Source organism: Pseudonaja textilis, chromosome 1, assembly GCF_049901715.1.
Source record: "Pseudonaja textilis isolate UNSWEBS1 chromosome 1, rPseTex1.2, whole genome shotgun sequence".
In the NCBI taxonomy this organism is placed as follows: Eukaryota; Metazoa; Chordata; class Lepidosauria; order Squamata; family Elapidae; genus Pseudonaja; species Pseudonaja textilis.
The window spans coordinates 246,132,776-246,155,449 of NC_141990.1; the positions used below are offsets into that span (position 1 = coordinate 246,132,776).

Sequence of the window (22,674 nt, forward strand, 5' to 3'; positions counted from 1 at the left end):
CCGCCGCCGCCGAGGAGAGCCGAACCGAGCCGGCCAGGGTCCCTCGGGCTTCTTCCAACTCCGGGGCTCCGAGCCTTTGGCTGTTTTTTTTGTTTTTGTTTTCCTTTTTCTTTTTCTTTTCGCGCCTGTCGGGCTAAAGGGCGACCAACCTGGAGACCAACCTGGCCTTCTCGCTCCTGCCGGCGTCGGCAGGGCTGGACCCCGCCGCTTGCCTCCCCCCCGCGGACCCGGCCTCCCCGAAAGGCTTGAACTCGGCCGCCTGGTGTCTCCAGCCGGACCCGAGCCGGGCTCCCAGCGCCTGGAACAAGTGCAGCGGCGGAGCCGGCGGGGCCCGCGACTGGTTCCCGGCTCCTCCCCGGCGGAAAGTTTGTGCCGGCGAGCAGATGGGCTCCGACGTCCGCGACCTCAACGCTCTCTTGCCGCCGTCGGTGCCGCCCCTGCCGGGCAACGCCAACTGCTCCATGCCGGTGAGCAGCGCGACGCAGTGGGCTCCCGTGCTGGATTTCCCGCCGGCGGCTTCTTACGGCTCGCTGGCCCCGCCGCCCTCGGCCTTCATCAAGCAGGAGCCCAGCTGGAGCGCCGGCGAGCCCCATGAGGACCAGTGCCTGAGCGCCTTCACCGTCCACTTCTCCGGCCAGTTCACCGGCACGGCCGGCGCTTGCCGCTACGGCCCCTTTGCGCCGCCCCCGCCGCCCAGCCAAGCGCCCTCCGGCCAGGCGCGGATGTTCCCCAACGGGCCTTACCTGCCCAACTGCCTCGAGAGCCAGCAAGCCATCCGCAACCAAGGTAAGCCGAGGGGGGGCGGGGGGAAGCCTGCGCTTTTGGGGCGACCCCGCTCGCTTTCACCCAAGCCAGGGGTGTCCCGCTCGCTTGCCACCCGCACGACGGACGGGGAGAGGCTGGGAGACGTTCAAAGAGCCTTTTCCTGGGACCGAGCGATCCCTGGCAAGCTCCCGAGCCTGAATTGTAATCCGTGGCAGCTGGGACAACGCCTGGGGGTGGGGGGAAGGGGAAGGACGGAGCGGAGGAAACCTGCGGGCCGATCTTGAGAATCTCTTTCAATATTTAAGCCACAAAGTAACAAAACGACGATCAAAGGGGAAGGGATATCTTCCAAAGGCGGCAAATTGGTTTAAAAACCGCTGGGATTTCACAACCCTAACCACGATAAGCTTGGACGTATGCTAGGATGGCTGTTACTAAAGGGTGCAAAAGAGGGCAACCATCTGAGACTCGGAGTCAATCGTTGGTCCTAAATATCCGGGTAGAAAATCCAACTGGAGTTTAAAAAAAAGTTTTTCAATGCATGTGCATAGGACAGCTAGGGTGTTAACGTTAGCACATCTGGAATGGTACTTTTCCGAGTACTGTGTGGCTAAATCAATTTATGGGTTTGACTAGGCTGCAAGTCAATGCTTCAGTGTTGGTCTTGGACTAAGTGGATGTAGTAGATTAACATACTTCAAGTGCCTTGAAAGCAAACCTGTGGATTAAAATGTAAACTTGTGAGAATGCCCTATTAAGCTTAATAAACCTTGGTTCCAAATAGGAATTTGATTTATTCAGGGATGTGCCATTAATTTACAATTGGTTATAGGTTCTCATCAGATAGATAGCAAACTATGCTAATTGCCTTGTGAATTATAGTGTTTGTGTATTTTGAACACAGATATTTATGGATTAAATGGGTTTGCTGCTTCTAAACACAACTCTTCCCATGGAAATCCCTAATAAAACTATTTGGAAAAAGAGGGTTAAGGACTGAACAATTTTTTTCTGTTGATACAATCCATATTCATCCCAATGAGTGAAACTGTGGGGCATGGACTTATTGTATGGTCTCTCCTATATGGTAACACCCTTTTGTAATATTACGCTTACTGGGTTTTCAAGCAGTGAATGAATCATACAATTGCTCCACCTTCTCCTTTCATAGTAGTGCTTCAGAGTGAAATTCAGCCAAACTTCAGGAAAAGAAACCCAACGTTTGTAATTCTGAATTTAATCAGACTTGCTTCATTCCAGAACTAAAATTAGGAATGTGGTACACATGCAATCTTTAACATTTACTAAAAGTACATTGTCTTTCAATAGGAGTATCAACAATTCTAAACACGAATTAGCAATCTGATTGTTCTCACTTATCCAAGAAGAGAACCTATTGAGTTACGTACCCTAGATTTCTGCTTAAAATTCATGGGACTGTGCACTCAGTGGATTGTTGTTACAACTCTAATGCACATGAAATTTATCTTTAATAATTGCTTCACATATGGGCTTTCCTGTTACTTTCTGTTTATTTGCTAGTGTCTTTATGAATTGAACTTGGTATCTCTTGCAAATATCATTTTAAGCAAGCAGGTACTGCAGTTTGTTTTTAACTGGGCTGGATATTCAAAAACATTTTTAATTAATCTAACAGTTCAGTTAATATTACTGCAACTAACTGCTGGGATGATTTCTTTCAACAGGATTAAAGAATTGATTCCTGTGAAAATAAAAATTTAAAAAGCATAGGTAGTCATATAGCAAATAATGCTAAATGGATATTGAACATGGTGTGGAAGATTAATAATTAAAGTCTAATCTGGCTTTTAATGCAGCAAAAGTACAGTGAAGGAGCACAATCAAGATACTATATTTTTATGTTAGCTCATCTATATATTTTAGGTAGCTAAAACTGCACAGAGGGAGTTATATTGAAAGGAAGAAGGGGATGTTGTTCCCTGGATATCATTTTTTTAACCCACAGAAGTTGCAAAAATCACCACGCCAATTTTGTTTTCTGAAATACAGTAATTTTGCTCCTTTATCCTATTGAAATCAGTGAGAACTATGGTGCAATCTGAGAATGAATGCCCTTGATCTCAGTAAACCTATGCTGGGTAGATATACATAGGATTGCATTGCTTACCTTCTCAGAATTCATTTATACTTTCCCAATAAACCCAAATCCTTTGTATTTGACACTTAGCACCACCATGTCTTAAGCAAGTCTATGCAAAAACCGGTATATGTTTCTTAGGCTGTAATGGGGACACTGTGCCAACAAGTAGACAGTTCTCGAGCTACATTCCTAGAGTAGCACCTTCTTGAAGAAATGACCATTGGTGGATAAATACATGATGAAATATATTGCTTATTCTTACACAGTGGAAACAACTTGACACAGTTGTGTCCTAAAACAATAGTTTTTATCCTGATATTTTTTATATGAACCAGAAAGGAATATTTTTGTGAAATTCATGAAACCACGAAACAATTGATCTTAACCAAAAAAATATTACAAATGAAAAACAAAGGACTTTTTTTTATGGAGCATGCGCAAAAGAATGACAATATCATTAGAATATAATTCTAGGCAATAGCTTCAGCAGATATAGATAGATAGATAGATAGATAGATAGATAGATAGATAGATAGATAGACCTAGTATTATTAGGCAGAAAACAGTTAATTATAAATTCCATAATTATTTGCATTTGGTTTGTAGTTAAGCCTGTTGCAGCAGTTACTGGTAGTTCTGTACTGCTTCGGAGGGGTATATGGTAATTGTGGTGAACAATTTAGAACAATAGAGAAAATAATTCATTTTTAATAGCACATTTATTTTAATTATTCTTAATGCTGCACTTTAATATTCTTTACATGATTTTCAATTCTTTAAAAAAGATTTTATTAAACTTGAATGATTCTACAGATAACTTATTGCATCTAAAATAGTGAAATAGTTTTTTCAGTACATTGAACCTTCTTACTCAGCAAGATGTTAAATTGTGAAGGCAATTTCTTCTTGTGACTACTATTTCAGAATTTCATTCCATTCCCTGAATTGCTTTTTCTCGTCTTGATCCCATTGCTTTCTTGCATTTGGTTAATGGTATTTTTTAATAATAACACCACATTATTGGAATTCTGGAATGTAGTTATGGACCCAGCTTATATTTAAAAGAATGGAACATTTATTCCAGATGATGGGGATGCTGAATAAAAATGTATGCGTTTTTATAGTGTGAGACAAGAAGAGAGATGATCCCACTTCATTAAAACTATCAAAAACCTAAATTGCAGTTGGAAGATTTTTGATATCATTAACTACCATCCAATGGAGTTTAATGGAGCCTCAAGGCTTCTCTTATAATATATAATGTGTGTGTGTGTGTGTGTGTGTGTGTGTGTGTACAACACTCCTCAGCTCTTCCAAATGTATAAGCATGCATGTATGCACACATAGAAAGGACTGATTTATTTTCAAAAATTCCCATTTGCACATGTGAGTGGCTACCCCACAGAGTTGGTTTGCATTTTATTTTATTTCTTATGAATAAAATAACACTTTTCAAAACTCTTTTGTGTTACCGCATCTACGTAGTGATGGAGAAAGTAGCAAAAAAAAAAAAGTGAAAAAAGTTTATCACCTGAATTTCTTAACACAACGCTTGGCAGTTGTGCCCAAAGTAGAACTTTAATCAGAAGAGATTAGAGATTTAGATATGTTTGATGCCATATATGCTGGTGTCATTTAAGAGCTGGGACTGGATTTTACATTTGAAAACGTAGTCGTCCCTGCTTATTCCAAAATAAAAGGGGAACTCCTATGGCCTTGATTTTAAAGGGATGGGCTGAGGAATCTAGGTGACTGATCTTTCAGCTCCCATTGTGTGGGCAAACGCAAGTGCTTTAGAGTTAGGCTGCAATTCATAAAAAGTAGGGAAAGAATCGTGTTTTTTTAAAAAATTTCGGAAGAATAGTAATGGGTGAGAAGCAGGTATAAATTTTAAAAGTCGTAAAAAATGCTCTGATGGCTCCAAACCAAAAAACAGGGGAGGGAGAAGGGGGAAATATCGGGTACCATTATAAGAGAGAGAGAGAGAGAGAGAGAGAGAGAGAGAGAGACATAGACATAAAAAGGGGAAAAAGACAGAATTTGAGGATGTTGATAAGTTTGACTAATGAATATAACATCCTCCGCTTTGAGTCTATCAAGGTTGAATGTTCCGTTTGAGACGAGGTTTTTCACCGTGGGAAAGACGTTACCTTGGTGTTTTTTGCCAAGCCTTCTCCGGGAGAAGGAAGTCTTCTGCTTTGAACTTTTTACTAGGCCTCCTGGCCTCGTCTCTCCCTCTCCTTCCCAGCAGCTGGATCCCTGAACAATTGCACCCCTTCAAAAGAACTGCCTTCTTCGCCAGATGTCCACGTTTCAATTATTTTCAGCACATTTTAATCAGCTCAGCCTCTGATAAAGCCCTAATTAAAAGAGACCTCACTATCAGGGGGCCGGTTCAGAACTCCAACCTCCTTATCGCATTCTTGAAGCTTTGGGTCATGCAAATGTGGCCAAAACACCCAATTCTGCTCCGGGCAGCCTTTTGAAGGCTACCAAACTGCTAGGCAAAGACAGCTCTGGATCTAGAGCTTCGGTGCTTCGAGGAGTGTTTGGGGAGAGCCAAGGAGGAGGAGGGAAGCCTTGGCTTTGTGTGTTATGAGCTGAGATAAGGCAGTTTGGAGCAGCTGATGCCTAGAAGTGCAGAGGTTGGGCATCTGCCTGTCATCACTGTGTACACGGGCCCCAAATAGACAAGGGACGCTAAACACCAAGACGCAGGCGCATGCGGCAGCTTTGAAGGCTCAGGCCTCGCCAGCTCCTAGTTGCCTGCCAAATGCACAGGGTAGGTGGGAGGAAAAGAGAGAGGGGAGGGCAGGGGAGGGGGATGGTTACAATCTACTGGTCAAGGTGTTTCTAGCCCCCCCACTTTACCTTCAGGTCAATGCATTGGGATTTCCACTCCGTGGACTGGGAAGGCAGAAAAAGCTGAACTTTTCAAAAGCCGTTTGATTCTGCTCTACCAAAATAAAGTAGCCCATTCGCCTTAAAAAAAAATTTTTTTTGAACGGACCTATTATGACTTGAAGCCCCTTTCCTCCCAGGCTTTTGGAAAGTTTTGAGTTAGGGCAAGCCCAGCCCTTAAGTGCACAGGTTCAAGAATAAGGCCCCTTATAAGGATCAGTGGCTTGGGTTTTGCAGCGAAGGAAGAGGTTCAGTGATGAAAAGGCGGATTGATCCCTACTTCCTTGACAGCAGAGTCCCCAGAACTCAACAGGACTTCAGAGTAGACAGACTGAAATAAATTGTTTTCCCCCCAAAAGTGGTCAGGATAAACACACTTAAGAGCAGAAGTGTTGGCTTGAAAACTGCATGGTGAAATATCTCTTTAAAAGAGTGAAGTTGACTTGAAAACTGAATGGTGAAATATCTCTTTAAAAGAGTGAAGTTGACTTGAAAACTGAATGGTGAAGTATCTCTTTAAAAGAGTGATGTTGACTTGAAAACTAAATGGTGAAGTATCTCTTTAAAAGAGTGAAGTGTGGTGGTGATAAAGGAGGGTGCTTCCCTGAAAAGGGCCTTAAAACCGATGGTATTGTAGGGAGTAATGAAGCTGCAGAACAATAGGTGATCCCTAGGTTTTGGATCAGGCTTGCACGAATCCGTAAACACCATAAACTCCAGAGACTGGGAAGCTTTGGAAGAAGAATTAAAATTTATGATCCAAGCAATTTACCTGGAAAAAATAAATCCATCGAAACAGGCTGATTTCTATATTCAGTGTTCTTCCTTTTAAAATATCTACAGATTTGCAGATTAGATTCACTTCCTTGTGTTGAAAATTCATCTGGAGAGGCCCAGATTTGGGGAAAGCTGAAGTAGGCAAAACGTTTTGGAGATTTCAGAGAATGGAATTCAGTGGGCTTAACTTTTAAAGTAAAGAAGTTAAATTTGAGACGTAGGTCTCTGGTACTTCTCAATAAGTAAAGTAAAGGAAAAGCGAGCTTCTGAATTGAGAAAAGATCCATAGCTTTCTTTTCCGGGCCCAACGCCTTCAACTATCGCTCCATACCCAAAGTAAGATTAGATTAAGATTACAAACCAGAACAAAACAAATAGCGGAACGTTCCTATTCCTGCTGTCACCATTAAAAGGTTTGCGCGCGTTTTTCTTCACAAGTTTTGGTTCATTTAGAAAAGTAAAAAATTGCGTCCCCAAGATAAGAGTACCCGTACTAGTGCTAGCAACATATTAGCAAGAGTCAGGAGGGGACGTTTGAATTGAACGGGCAGTTGATGAATTAAGGAGTTCAAGTCTACGTCTTTTAGCAAAGTCGTCTTTAGTCTTGTGTAGTTAGTGAACTAAATTGCATCTTGTGGGCGTTCAGTGATGCATTTATGCGAGGGATCCCCAATCCCTCCCCCCCCAGCCTCAATTTCTCTCCCATTTCTTCAGTTTTGTCACAACCCATTCGCGGTTCTTTGCAAAATCCGATCCGATTTTCCAAGAACCTAAACGGCTTTTGGGGCAGTGAGAGTTTGTCCGGAAAAGCAGGTTGTTGGGTTGCTGCAGAAAAAATAAAGCATTTGCCGTTGGTTTTGTTTTTTCCTTCTTTCCAGCAAAAAGCTACGACTTATTTGCTCCTCTGAAAAACAACTTCGGTATTTTGAACGTGCAAACTGTTTTCTAAAGAGTAGCGAGTTTAAAAGAAACTGCGGAGTTCTAACATAAACGTTCCGGAAGCGAAGCTCCCATAAAGTGATTATTTACCTTAAACAGCGTTTGGTGCGGTATTAGGAAAGGCAGGGAAGATTTCATAAGGACTTACGCTAAACGTTTCACGGTCTTAGGGCAAATGCTGATGCGCTGAGAAGTCTTAAAGATAATATTACTTCGTAATTACTTTTTCGCCGAAGTTGTTTAACTGGCTCCACGTAATTAATGAAAGTTGATGTCTAAACGCCTGATTTACGACTCGGTCTCACCTTGAGGTCACATGAGACGATTTTTCCCCCATCTGAATTCGCTCCTTTCTTTTCCTTTTTAAAATAAGCTGTTTATTATTATTTGAAGCGAGTAATTTTCGGCTAAAGTAGGAGGTTATTTTTTCACTTAATGGCCTGCCATTTTTATTGCAGGCTCTTCAGAAAGTTAATCTTACAAAACAAGCGAGAAACCAGCGAGAACGAGATTAAAGGGTAACTTGAACATGTGGAATGGCAGACAAGTTTGCTCAGCAGATCGGGGTTTTTTCCCTTGTCTATGGGGGACTATTAATGGAAACATTGCTTATGGGGGGGGAGGGGGGGGGACTGCCAACACGGGTTTTTAAAAGATATTCCGGGTGGATTTCGAAACTGGGAAAATCCTTGGAGACTTGTTGCTCCAAACTCTTGCTGGCACCAAAAGTTTTAAACAAAATCAACATCTAATTAATTTAATTTAAATCAACATCTAATATGCTCCTGATCCAGCAGTTTCTGCAGCTTTCATCGCTTTATCAAAGGAAGGCAGAGACACACAAACCCCCATTTCCACCTTTGAGTAATACTTTTCTTGGGACCAATTAGAAAGTTAGAAAATGGTGTACGCAGTTTTTCAACTTCCCTCAGAACTTTTCACCGCTGGACGGGCGAGTTTTTGGAGAACTGGAAAACCTTTCCCTATCATTCTGGGTTGGTGTAATTTTTTTACATTTTAAATAAAAGTTATTTGTTTACACTTATATGAATTTTGACTTCATGGCTGATTGTTGGAAGATGCGTCTGGCTTGCTCTCTGCTTTGAATGGGCATCTAAAACCAACTTTTTAATCTTTTTATTAATGGGCGGCGGCAGCAGCCTCTTTGCCCAGGCAGGCTGAGCTCGGATTGTAATGGTAGGAAGGAGGCACCACAGGAAAACAAGCCTGCCCTCGATTCGATGACAACCCTGCCGTCCACGTCCAGAGGGGAGAGGGGTCCCTTCCTTCCCCAGTTGGGTGATTCCAAGTTCAGGATTTTGGCCCCCTCTCTTTTACAGAAAGAAGCCATCTGCTGCTGTACACAGCAGAGGCTTCCTATTTTCTGGCAACTTTTCGCCTTCTGCCTGTCTGGGGGACGCTCTTGCAGGAAGAAAGTTCAAGGCCGGGCGATTCAGCCCCTGATTCCGACCCTGTTGTTCTCTTGGCAGGTTACGGCACAGTGGCGTTTGATGGAGCTCCAAGTTACGGCCATACTCCCTCTCATCCTGGGGCACAGTTTACAAACCACTCCTTCAAGCACGAGGACCCCATCGGCCAGCAGACGCCTTTAGGTAATGGTAGCGGAAAACATCTGCACGAAGAACCGATCCCAGTGGGAGAGAGGGGAGTTGTTTGCTACACACGCGCACACACAGACTCCCTTTAATACTGGGGCCTGTGCCTGTTCTAACAATTGAGAGGATTTGGCATGTCTTTGTGTGCCTAATCTGGCTCATCCTAATGGCAAAGAGAAGTTGGATAATTGGGAAGCTGGGGACGGGACCGGATGTCAATAAAAGTGTAAGACTTACAACAGGCTTTGAAACCTCTGTGGGATTATTGTAACACTGTTTTAACCCCTCCGTGAGCCAGGGAAGTAATTTCGTGGGCACTGAAGAAACCTTGCTCCAACATAAACCAATTGTAGTCAAGCACTACAATTTTTGGAGTTATCATCCACCGATGAGTCCAATTTTCCTCAATATTGATTCCCTCCAAGTTTTCTATTTGGGCTTTTGGCTCCCAGAATTTCTAGTCAGTATCAATGATGATTGGCTGAGGATGGCAGGAACAGTTGTTCAATATATCTGGGGGACATCGGAATGGGGAAAGGAAGAGTGGATTAAATTAAGCCGGTGCAAAAAGCTCTTGCCTACCCCAGAACTAAGACATGTATCATTGTATTTTAAACTTGGTGACACACTTACCTGGTAGCAATCTTTTGTGCCCCTCTTTTTACCCCTGTGTGAATCTACTTAAGACTGAGCTCAGTAAGTAGTACATTTCAATGAAATCAATGACAAGATCTACAAAACGTCTTTATAGTTTTTAAAGTGTAGATCTAGAAAGCTCAAAATTATGTTGGAATCTTGTTGGTTCTGACATTGCTACTTTACTATAGTTATATTTATAATCCAGACTTTCTATTGTAAGGCACTAAAATAATGTCATTTTTTACATTACTGTTAAATAATTTGAGCACAGATCTAAAGATTAAGCATCAGTTTCAAGTACCATCAAAAGCAAATGGGACTTCAAAGGTATGTTAGCTCACACACTCAGTTAAAGGAGTTTTCTGGTTTGCAGGATGCTTTGAACCATGGGCTAACTATATTGGGGATGGCTGTGTGTTCACATTGCACATTAGATGAAACCTGGTAGTTTGTATTCAGTGTGTTGTGAAAAGTGTGTTATGTAGGGTGTAAATAGTGCATTTGCTATGCTTAATGGTCAGGATTACTTCCCAAGGAAAAACTGCTTTGAAGCAGCTTTACAAAATTGCTTACCAATATCGCTGCACCCATATTAAAAACAGGAAACAAGTGCTTTGGAAAATAATAAAAAAAAAACACGGATTGAAATCTGAAACAAGGGCCACTCATCAGATGGCCCTCCAATCACCTATCCCAAAGGTGCTTTTTTTCCAAGAGGCAACTGGACTTTCTGGTTTCTCTTTGAAGACATTTCGCTTCTTATCCAAGCTTGGATGAGAAGCAAAACATCTTCAAAGAGAAATCAGAAAGTCCAGTTGCCCCTTGAGAAAAAGCATCTTTGGGACAATCATGACCTGGATGACTGAGAATCTCCATAGATTCCAGTCACCTATTATATTTTCTCAAAATTACTTTATTATCCCCACAAATGAGTGCTACAACTGAAATAAAGATTTGATCATCTAGTGAGAACTCCCTGCTCCAGCTGACCACCCTAAAGGCAGCTTGAAAGTGACTAGAGAACACTGCCTCCCCACTCCAATATGTGACCGTTAATCAGTCATGCAACGGGATTGTGAATTTTTTGTGTGGCTTGTCTGCAGGTGACCAACAATATTCGGTGCCTCCCCCAGTGTACGGCTGCCACACTCCCACAGACAGTTGCTCCAGCAGCCAGGCTCTTCTCCTGAGGAACCCTTACAACAGGTGAGAATCATTACTATATCCTCCATCTTCTTTTGCCTCCTGAAATTTGGCAAATCAGCTTTTGGGATTGGCTCTAATGCTTCCCTGAAACAAAGAGCTCCTTCTCTTTTCTTCTCCCTCCTTCTTTCCACCTGACTTTATTCTACCTCTGAGAATAGGGCAAAGAGCTTACCGTGTCACCATGTCTAGTTCTCTTTGAGAAAAAGGAAAGAAATAAACAGAAAAAGAGAAAGATAATCAACACGGGTAGGGAGAGTTATGGCTTATTAAATGGCTTATTAAATATGAAAATATGTGGACAAAATTGTCAGACAACAGTGGAGTCTCTTTTTGTGCCTCTAGGTTGTTTTCCTAACTATAACCAAATATTATTTTTGAAGGGTTGATCCCATCAGACTAATAGAGGAAACTAAGAAAAGGACAGGTAGTATCCAAACATAAATAGGACTTGGTTTTTTTGAGTAACTACCAGTTGTAATATAGGCAAGGAATGATGGACTTTAGAGTCCTAATCCCTGCAGGCCACCAGGCTGGATAACTTTATTGTAAACGTTACTGTCCCCATGAACAGCTCTCTTCGGCCGTCAATTTTTACCATTAGCACAGGCTGAAAATTTGCACAATATTTATTTCTTTAGAACTTTCCCAGTGGAATGACTGCCAAAAATAGATGAGTTTTTTGCCGTTCTATTCAGTCCTTCTTTTCAGACTTGCTCATGTCCTCTGGTAGAAACATGTGACTTTGTAAAAAGAGAGGAATGACTTTTTCCAGGATATTCACCCTGGAAATATATCATTCTGGTCTGCATTGAAATGAATGAGACTAATCTGGTTTAAGAGAAAAGTATTGGTGATAGTAGTGTGATAGAAAGTTACAGAACACTGCTAATTAGTGAGCTGGAGGACTGACTACTTAGTTCCTTAATTTTTCTTCATTGGAGCCAGTGATAAAAGTGCATCTCCTGACACATGGGAGAAAGGGGATCGTTGGGTGTGTTCCTTTCCACTAATATAGAAGGACAGAAAGAAATAGAGCTACTTAACAAGTGTTAAAGGCATCTCTGAGGATAAAAAAAAATGTCCCAGAATTGTTGGGCTTTAAAATTAATCAGAATAAATTCCCTGCAGTTCTCACCAACTGTGAGAAAAGAGAACATTACTATTTTAAGTTGGTAGGTTGCTAGTTCAGAACACCATTCTTCTTTCCCCTCTTGGAGTGGGCCCAGCACATTCCTGAACCCTCATTTCAGAATTTATATCTGAGAGTTGCGGGGTGTATCTACTCTTTTATAACAACCTGGATCTTTAAGGTGAATTTTAAAGAGAGTGATGGCAACTGTGGCTGAGAATATGATTGAGAAAACTATTTCTTAAGTGTCTACTACCAAACTGAAGCTATCAAGCAGTTAGCTTCTATTCTTAATGAGCTTTAGAGTTTGATCATCATAAAGTTAAAAAAAAGTAGCACGGTTTGTTAGTCTGTCCTTGGAGCCAGCAGCATGTGCTGTTTTGTTGGATAAGACCATGGGGGAAAGAAGGAAGGGGGGCACCTTTTCGTTTATTTTGAGCTTGCTTACCAGCCAGAACTAAATTCTCTTCTCTTCCCCCCACCTAGTCTTCAACTTTTGGTGAACTTGGAACAATCCTATGTCTTGGGAAGCTGCTGAGAAATATTATGCACAAAACAAAAGCGGAGCTCTTCAAAGAGGAACTATAAAACATAGTTTTATAGGCAGGCACCCTCCATAGGAGTGGGGACTGTACTTCCCAGAATTCTTTAGTCCGCATAGAAGTTAAAGCTCTAAGCACATTGGTACATCCTCAGCTGGAAAGCTGCAACAGGGCTTAACTGTACTGTAGAAGAATATGCCTGGCTGTATAGTTTGTGCTGATTGGCAAATAACAAAAAGTCAGCATCTCTCCTGTTCTCAAAATCTACTCTTCCTGTATTAGAGAACTACAGTAATGTTGAGCATAAAAAAAATATTAACCAATCAGCCTTATTCATATGGAGAAATCAGTGAACAAGGGAACAGTACAAGACAATTTTTTGAGGCAAAAGCCCTGAGGTATGTGTAGACCTAGACTTGACATTGGATCTATTGGATGTGTATTTGATATTTTAATCTGATCAACATTTTCATAATATCTTTAGACCAAGCACGGTACTTGTCAAGCTTTTGAGTTCTTTAAAACCTTTAATCAGGAAAATTGTCACAAATCAGAAATGATGGGGGAAGGGGAAGACAGTTCAAAAGTTAGATTCAGAACTTTATATATTTTATCAGAAATAAGTCTGAATTAAATGACCCTGAATTTTGAGTGCACAAAGCTGAATCTTAAATCAGGTCAAAGGGAGGCAATTCCCTGTCCTGTTATAATCAAGGCGAGACCCCAAAAGGAAGATAAGAGCACAAAACACCTGAGACTGTTATGAAATGAATGTTTTAGGATTTGCAGGCAGATCCAAGGCCACACTGGGCTTTGCTTCATTAAGCTTAATGAGCAACAGCTGAGCTGTGGAGTTATGGTCAGCTGTAGAATAGACTTGTATCCCTGGCATGCAGGGATCTTCAAACTTGACAGCTATAAGACTTGTGGACTTCAACTCCCAGGATTCATCCTCCAGTCATGTTAGCACAGGGATTCTGGGAGCTGAAGTTCACAAATCTTAAACTTGCCAAGTTTGAAGACCCTTGACCTACAGTTTGGTGCTAAAAGCAATGCTGCAACAGATAAGACTGGAAAAATATGTTATTTAGGGCCTAGGCAAAGATCTGGCCTTGTCAGATTCTACTTTTCCGAAAATGGCATCTTTCCGGTGCATTTCAATTGTTACAATTCCTAATCACCATGGCCGTGTGAACTGAAAATTATGGGAGTGTGTCTTCCAGAGCAGGAAGTCTCTGCTCTGGTCATTAAATGATAGTTTAAAATAGCTTTTCATTTGCGTGAACCTCATTTTGTCCAATCAATTGCTAAATATCTATCTTATTTTAATTAATGTGGGTTCATTTATAGATATATCTTCTTGCAAATTACTATTTCTTAGCTGCTGGTTTTGTAAACTTCTCCAATCATAGCTGGAATCTATTTATGAATGCATTCATTCCAAAATATTTACAGCTCCCTTTTCTCTATAAAGGTTTAGATCACAGGTGTCAAACTCGCAGCATCACATGATGTATTGGAGCTTTTCCCCCATTTGCTAAACTGGGCATGGCCAGTGCGTGACGCATCCAGGCCACAGGCCTGGAGTTTGACACCCCTGGTTTAGATGGTACTAGGTTACATGTTTACTTTTTTAGTCTTACATTTTTTGTGGTCTGCATTAGTTTTTAGTTTCTATTTGTAATCTTTAAAACATTTAAAACAACCAACAGTTACAAACTTACAGATAGCATAGCTGAAGATAAAGAGAAATAGCACAGAAACGTAACTATGACATTTTAAAGGTAATTTATTTTTAAAAAGCAATATTATGTATGAAAATAAATCATTTCACCAATTCCCACAAGGCTGCTAAGTACAAATAGCTCCCTTGAAAAGGAGTTCCGGAGGTTTAATATGGTGACTGAAAAGATCCTGCAATTTGGTAAATTCCCTGAGTTCACAGGGACTTATCTCCCTCGTGTTTATTATCTGAATATTATTGTCATTCTAATGGTGTGGTCAAATTAACAAAATGTTTAGGCCTTAAGAAGTGCTGTAGATAAATAATTCTGGCTTTTCTTTCTAATTATAACTGATTGTAAAAAAAAAAACTTGTGAGGATTTACTGAAATTCTTTGTTATGTATTAGCACTATAATTATAATCTGTAATCCCTATTTAATCTATGGGTTGAAAGAACATTGATTCTGCCATATATTTAGCTGTTTCTCTTATCTGCTCAGCAGCACATAAAAACAGACTTAATATTTCTTACTTTAGAAGCTGATATAAACATTTGTTTTCTTAGTCTGATTTGCAGCAAAAATATACCACTATCAGCCAGTCATAATTTTTAAAAGTTACTTTTTTGACGTTTACTGTACTCTTCTATGTCTTTCTATTTTAAATTTCTCCTATTTTAAACTTTAATTTGTAGAAATGAATTTCTAATCTTCGACTCCCAATTTCAGACTTCTGATACAGCTGAATTATGTATCTTGTATACATTTTGCAGTCTGGGCTCTGATTGGAACTCTTCAAAACTTAGCTTTTAGTGTTATTTAAGTATTTGTTTCATCCATGGAAAAGTAAGAACTCCAAAAAGCAATGATGTCCCAGAATCCTGATTGAATGAATGAGACCTTAAATAACTGACTTTCCAGTAACTGTTGAACCTCCATAGTACCTACTGACTTGAAATTACAACTTCAATAATTTCAAAATATAGATTTCTAAAGATGATGCTACACTGAGACACAATAAAATTTGCATTTATTTTTCTGAATGCTCATTGATTTATATTCAAATAAAAAACCAGGATAATTTTTCAGTTTATACATATTATTATAAAGGACTCCTCAATAAAATTGAATGTGCAAATAAAACTGTATAGATTAGACCAGGGTGGTGAATTATATTGTAAAAATTCTTAAAATGCCATCCCAAAAGATTACATAATGGCAACTGGACCAAAGTTCATGAAGCTGAGATATTTCTTTATTCATCCAACAAGTAACTTCTTCAGTCAAAATGAAAAATTTAAGTTAGGCAGATACTCAGAAAGTCACTGCAATGCACCAACTGTTGCCATAACAATTGCAGGGTTTCCGCCCCAAAATGTATTGCAAATGTAAATGAAGATTCAATCATCCAGGCTAAAAACACCCAAAAAGGTTAAATCATGGCAACTGTACCCCAGAGAAACCCCTGCAGTTGTTACGGCAAGAGCTGGTGCATTCCAACAACTCTGCTCCTCTGCCTAACTTAAATTTTTCATTTTATCTGAAGAAGTTACTTGGATGAGTAACAAACGTCTCAGTCTAATGAACTTTGGTCCAGTTGCCATGATTTAATCTTTTTGGATGGCATTCTAAACATTTTTACAATATAATTCACCACCCTGGTCTAATCTATACAGTTTTATTTGCACATTATTTGATTTAACCTTTTTGAATGTTTTTGGCCCGGGATGATTGAGTCTTGATTTACATTTATGCTCAAAATGCCAGTTGCTTCTCTTGATCTGCTCTAGCTCTCCATAAAGATTCTGAGCAAACAAAGTGGCAAAAGATAAATGTCTTTCTGACCATCAGTTTGTTATTTATAAGGCTGTTAATAGGTCTTTTCACATTCCCTTTCAGGAAGGAATATTGATCCATGCCTGACTACAAACTTGTCTATGAATTTTGTTATTGTCTCATTTATCCCTTTTAGAGCATTCAGCTGCCAAATGCATTTATCTTTCTTTGATCACGCCACAAACTTCCTTAAATACTTAAATACTCTGACTTCGAATGTATCTCTTCAAGACATATCTTGCTTCCTCACCATTTTCTTGCAGTTATATCGCAATGTAGTTTATATACTCAATTATTTTTGTTCTTTTTTTACCATGGGCAGAAGATAATGGGAACTTTGAAAACCTTTCTTGCTTGCTACCTTATATGCTTGAATATGAGGAACTCCTTTAATATAAATAGTTCCTTTATAGCTAATGTAAAGGGATAAAAAATTATCTGTCAATGATGAGCAATTAAAAAAAAACCTACAACACATAAGTAAGATCAAATACAAAGTATTGATTTTGATGTCCGTGGACATGCTGAAAACATTGGAACTCAGCCAATAGTATTGGATTTTCTAGATTTCATAAGATTGCATTGATAAAGACTATGCCTACTGTAATTATTACTGAGCAGATAGGATGTGGTAGAAGTTATCTGTGCCTTGGCTTGATTACATCATTATAATTGATTATTCTTGTGCACTGAAAATCTGCATTGATTGCTGACTGTTTCCCAAACGTTAGGTTTATTTTTTTATGGGATTACTTCATCACAGCATAAATTTGCATGCCAAAGAAGATGTCCCTGTTTTTAGAATGTGCTTTCGGATACATTAGAAAGGGCATTGTATGCTACTGGGTGTTTTTAAAGTGGTGGTTCCCTCTCCTTTCTGGAATAGCAGTTGTTTCCCTTTTTATACAATGATATTATTGGATATTATACAAATTGGACAATATTTTTATTCTGTTGCACCTAAGGGTTTAACTAAGCATAGGCCAATGCAGCTACAAAATAAACCTTCTCAGTTTGCTACCCTGCTTACTTCTGCTTCCATTTCCATTTCTCTATAGCTTTCTCCACATCAGTTTTTAGACTGTATGCTTTTTTTGGGGGAGAGATAGGAATCTGTTATCTTGTATTTTGTCAAACAGTATATGCATTGGATGGAACTGGGGGGTAATTCTTGCTTTTAGAATTTATTACATCAACAGAATGAGAGGGACTAATCCCTCCCCTCTTTTTCAGCCCTGTTGTGTATATTTTGTGGGATGAGGGAGAGCAGTTTCACTACAAGATCAGACAGTATCAACTTAGAACTAAAGAGAAATTTCCTGATGATTTGAACAATTAATCAGTGGAAAGGCCTGCCTCCAGAAGTTGTAGGTGCTCTAAGGGTGGAGGTTTTTAAGAAGAGATGGAACAGTCATTTGTCTGAAATGGTACAGGGTGTTGTCCTGCTTGAGAAGGAGGTTGGACTAGGAGATCTCCAAGTGTCCTTCCAACTCTGTTTTTCTGTTGTCTGTCATATCTACCTCAATTTCTCTTCTTAGGACTTTTGTTTATAATGTTTAATCATTCTTGTTGTTGTCCATGTCTGCGTTTATTTCTGTTTGATTCTTTCTTTAAAGTATGATGCCCAGAACAAGATACACAAACATACCGTTGTAGAATTATTGCTGGACACAATAAAATTGTTACTTTTTGTAATTTGAAAAAGAGGCTTTAGTCAGTACGGCCTTTCTTGAAGGAACAAGAAGGCTTTATTTAAGTCTTTAAAGGGTTTTTTTTAATAGCTTAACTTTCCACATATATGTTCCTTAACCTAACTTGAAAAGCTTGTTTATTAAAGTCATTAGAATCCAATGTTAAATAAAAATATCTAGGAATGAGATATATAACACTGAAGCAACATTTGGATAATTTCCTCTCTTTTTTCTCTGATCTTTGTCCCTGAAGACATCTGTTTGTTTTTTGTCTTTGAGTGTGGAATGAATCTATAGTAGAAGTATTATGGATAAATTGTTGCTATTGCCAAATATTATTATGAAATGAGACAGACCTTTTCCTGCTTGTTCTTTAGCCGTGGTGATCTCTGTTTTAAGTTCATTAATCATTCAAAACTTTTTTGCCTTGCTCAAAGAGCAAACATTTATATGCTTAAGATTGCTGTTCTAGGCAAACATACTATCACTCATTAAACTGATTAGAACTGAACCAGATGTAGCCTCTCTTTTACAGGAAAAAAATTGTCCATGGTAACATATTTCTTATATATGTCAAAGAAAGAACAACACTGTTAATTAGTTAAATTAGTAAGATGGCTTGTGAAACCATAATTGAATTTGCACAATGTGCTTGACAGATCGATAAAAGTTTAGTTAAGTTTAGTGCTTAGTTAATTTATTAACCTAGGTAGATATGGGAGAAAGTCAGCCATGTTGTAATATTTTAAAAATCTAGTCTGCTATATAGTAGATCTTCAAAGAAGTTAAACAAAGGTGCAGAGCAGCTGAAAATACAATGACTTCTATTAGTATTTTATTTTATTCTATTAAAATGACTTCTATCTGCCAACACACAGAAACTAAAATCTCTCTCTCTAACACTGATTAGTCACAACCCTCAGTCATGCCTACTGTTGTTTCCTTGCCTAACAAGGAAGAATGAATGAAACCCTACCATTTTTCTACTGTCAGGATCATACTGTATCAGATAGGATTGGAGGAAGTAGCTCTGCCTTTTTCAAAATGGTAATTCTTTGCCTAATAATCTGCCAGATCCATCCAAATGGAGGTATGACCTAGGTAGTGGCTCATTGACTTAAATGTAAAAACATAGTCTTCATTTACTGGGAATATTGCATTGGTGTAAAATGGCCAGGCAAAGGAAAGCAAAGCAGTACTGTCTTAAATTATTCCTTGGGTATACTCTATTCAGGTTACACTATGAACTTTTCTGCATTGTGCATTTTGATACAGTAAACATGTTTGAAGATAAAAATTTACTGTGAGTCACACTTGCAAAGTCTTTAAGAGTGGAGGATTACAGTTTAAGAGTGGAGGATTAGAGTTCAGATTATAGCTCTTTCTGCACCAAGGTCAAGAACTCGTAGGCTGCAATACAGGCCAAAACAAACTTTTTGTGATCTACTACTGGCTTCCTTTTAAGATATTTTTTCCCCTCAGTATTAATTTCCTTTTATTTCACTCCAGCTAACATTAATTCTGACTGCACAAATGTTTTCCTCTTCCTTATTTTATTTCTAAATAAAAATCAAGTAGTTAATCTCCAGTGATTTGGGATATTCGCTTCAAACCATTGCAAATCATTTTCTTTTGAATTTAGTTCTTTTGAATTTTTCTTTAAAGCAAATATTTGTAAAAAAGGGGCATCGGTCCTAAGAATGTATTTTTCTGTACCAAGAGCTGTAAGATAAATTATATGTGAATAAGTTACATAACAGTTTTAAATTCCTCTGAGATGAAGATAAATAACTTCATGCAGTTATTTTCTGATTCCTCATAAATTAAAAGGCATAGTACTCTGGATTTTTCAGATTTGTATTCCAGTTAATTTTCATTAATTGCAGTTGATATATATATGTATTTCTATGCTTGTTTATTCAAAAGTAATTCTACTGCTTTAGTCTTGTAACGAAAATTCATAGTCCCAGGAAATTTTATTCTTTTTCTGTGTAGCAAAATACAGCAAAAAAATTTTTTTGCTGTTCTTATAGACATGGGGATTAGGAGATTAGTTGAGCAGATAAGGTTCTGTCAATTTATCTTTAGTAGGTTTTCTTGATTTCTATTTTCATTGCACATTATTATTTTTAGAATTTTAGGATTTTTCATATTCATTTAAATGGATTGAGGGATTGTAGTTTATAAGATTTTGTGATCAATTTTTATGCTGGACTGAATATCTGTATTCAGATACTGTTCAAAATGAGATTTGACCATGTAATGTCCTTGGAGTGTGGTCTGGCCATCTTGTCTAACTCACTCATAGTCAATGTCCTATCAGGAGCTGAAAAGGCACAAATAAGGTTACAGGGCTTCTAGTCACAATTATGGGTTAAAAATCTTTAAACTATACAATTTATATTTAAAGTGGCTTTATATCCATCTCCAGAACAGGGTACTATTTAACTAAACAGATGAACCATCAATGGTTCCCATTTTGCCTTGATGGAATTTAATGATCCTTATTCAGTCCATTACTTCACTTTTAGCATTTAAATAATAATCATAATTTAGATCATGAAAATATAGTATATCTTAGTTGAGGATAAATTTTGAATAAGCAAATATTTGGAATTCTATTACTTTTTTGAAAAAGGACAAGCATTATCTACATCTTTCAAAACCGCAATTCCTGTTCTTAAAACAAGGTATTATTGTTTAAATCAAGTCTGCCCTTATAACAACAATAATATTTTCTGTTCCTGAGCAAAAAATACTACCACAGTCCTAACTGAGGCAATGTATCAACAGTTATCCTATGTGTTATTTGCACTTCATATATGGAATATCTCCCTAAAAGGAGAATATAGATATAGAGACACTGAGTTTATATAATTTTTGTCTTGATGAACTTGCCATGCTTGGAGATTATCAAAATGCAGAACTTTTTGATAGTACTATCAGTCATGATAGCTATACATTATCTCCAAAAATGTATTATGCCTCTGAACCCAGTGGCCTCTAAGCTTTGGGAGCTGGTGGGCATGTGTGGAATTTTGAAAATATATTTTGGCTTATCTCATTAAATGATTGCTATGATACGCCATTCACAAAACATCCATTTATGAGGGTAGAGGTTCGTTTTCCAAGCTTGGATTGGTTTCCGAACATTTTGTTGCCAGATTAGGTAACATCTTCAGCGGAATTCCCCTAAATTTGGTTGAAGATGTTACCTAGCCTGATAATGAAACTTCGGGAAACCAACCCACAAGCTCGCAGAATAAAGCTCCACCCTCATCCTATACAGAACTACAGATATTCGCCAGATATTGGCAAACATCCTTTTATCTTAAGGTAGTTTGATGAGATTATTCCCCAACAGCTCTTCCAACCTTTCCATGAAGCTCTCTGCCTTCTCAAAAATGTAAACTTAATTGGAAATACAATACCTCCCCTAAAGTCTCTCCAACACCACCATCCTAGTCTATGCTCATTGGGTTGATATAGATGCTTTCGTTGTGCTAGAAAAAGCATAGAACATTCATATGCATGTTGAAGCTTGAGAAAAGAAAATGGTTTTCACATTACCCTTGATGTTTTGATGAGAGGGTCTTACTGGTTCGCAGGATTTTGTACATCCTGGAGCTAAAAATCTGAAAATGAAATACATTGAAGTTCAAAGAAAGGCAAAATAGAAGATATGAATGAAAATATGGAAGTACAGTAGGGTGTACAGAGTTAAAAGCAAATTCTGGAAGTATTCGTGTATCCAAAAAATGGATGTTATAAATTCAGGTGCAAAATGGCACAAACAAAAGCAATTGTACGCAACAGCATATACATAGAGCCACTGTTTCACATACAAGCCTGCACATTAGCATGTTTCATGACCACACTAAAGGAAACCTCTTTAAATCTAAAATGCAGACTGATTCACACATTCATGCATGTAGATTTGGGGTGTCCTATAAATTACATAACTAAAACAAAATCCCCCACAATTCGTTTACACAATGAAACATAGCTGTATTTTGTATAAAACCTAAAAAAAGTATGAAATAAATTTGCCAGTTGCATGCAAAGTCAGTATGCATATAATTATGTCACATATGAATATTTGGCAAAGTATTACTATAAATAACTGCAGTAAAACATGACATGGAGGCACGTTCATATATTTGCCATATTTCACATACAAACAATTGTGTCAAGATTTTGGCCAGATATACACAATGGCACATCAAACATAAAGTTATATGAAGACAAAGCAGCCTTCCATATGCAGCACCTAAAGCACCTATCTTTGAGGAGAAACCACTCAGCAGCACTTCATAAATGTGACCGAAGAATCACCTTCATTTCTCCCATCCCTCTATTTTGGCCTGCTTGATGTATCCTGAACATTCCAACAACTGTTTTTCTTTTAAGTAAGTACTGATCTGATTTTGGCATCTTTCATAATATTTGACTTTTGGTAAAGGTTACTGATTAAAATGTAAACAATGAAAACCCCTAACATAATACACAGTGGACTTTCATAAGAATGACAAGAGGCATGTTTCCAGAACTTCCAACAGGATACACTTAAGAAATATTTCGGACAATACCCAAAATATTTGTGAACAATGCGAAGTCGGCAGGATAAAAGAAAAGTTAAAATTAGCATATAACATTTTGTTTTTCTGATTGCTTAGATTATATATATCTCACCAAATAGTTTCTCTGTGCTGAAATTCATACTGACAGATAATAAAGGAGAATATTTGTAGCCCAGGGTTGATATATGGGGTCCTTGGTGCTCTCTGA

The 22,674-nt window shown here is 38.6% G+C and overlaps 1 protein-coding gene across 6 annotated transcripts in view; it reads left to right on the forward strand.

The window, feature by feature from the left end:
• The first annotated feature begins 270 nt into the window (after positions 1-270).
• The window catches only part of WT1 (WT1 transcription factor), a 52,074-nt gene continuing 29,670 nt past the window's right edge, over positions 271-22,674 (forward strand). For 5 of the 6 annotated variants that reach the window (XM_087921191.1, XM_087921192.1, XM_026704403.2 and 2 more), the window contains exons 1-3: positions 271-786; positions 8,995-9,117; positions 10,863-10,965. In XM_087921191.1, coding sequence (XP_087777317.1) covers positions 384-786; positions 8,995-9,117; positions 10,863-10,965 — 629 coding nt within the window. In that variant the 5' untranslated portion in view covers positions 271-383. The remainder of the gene's footprint in view (positions 787-8,994; positions 9,118-10,862; positions 10,966-22,674) is intronic. The other variant, XM_087921195.1, reaches the window with a different exon arrangement.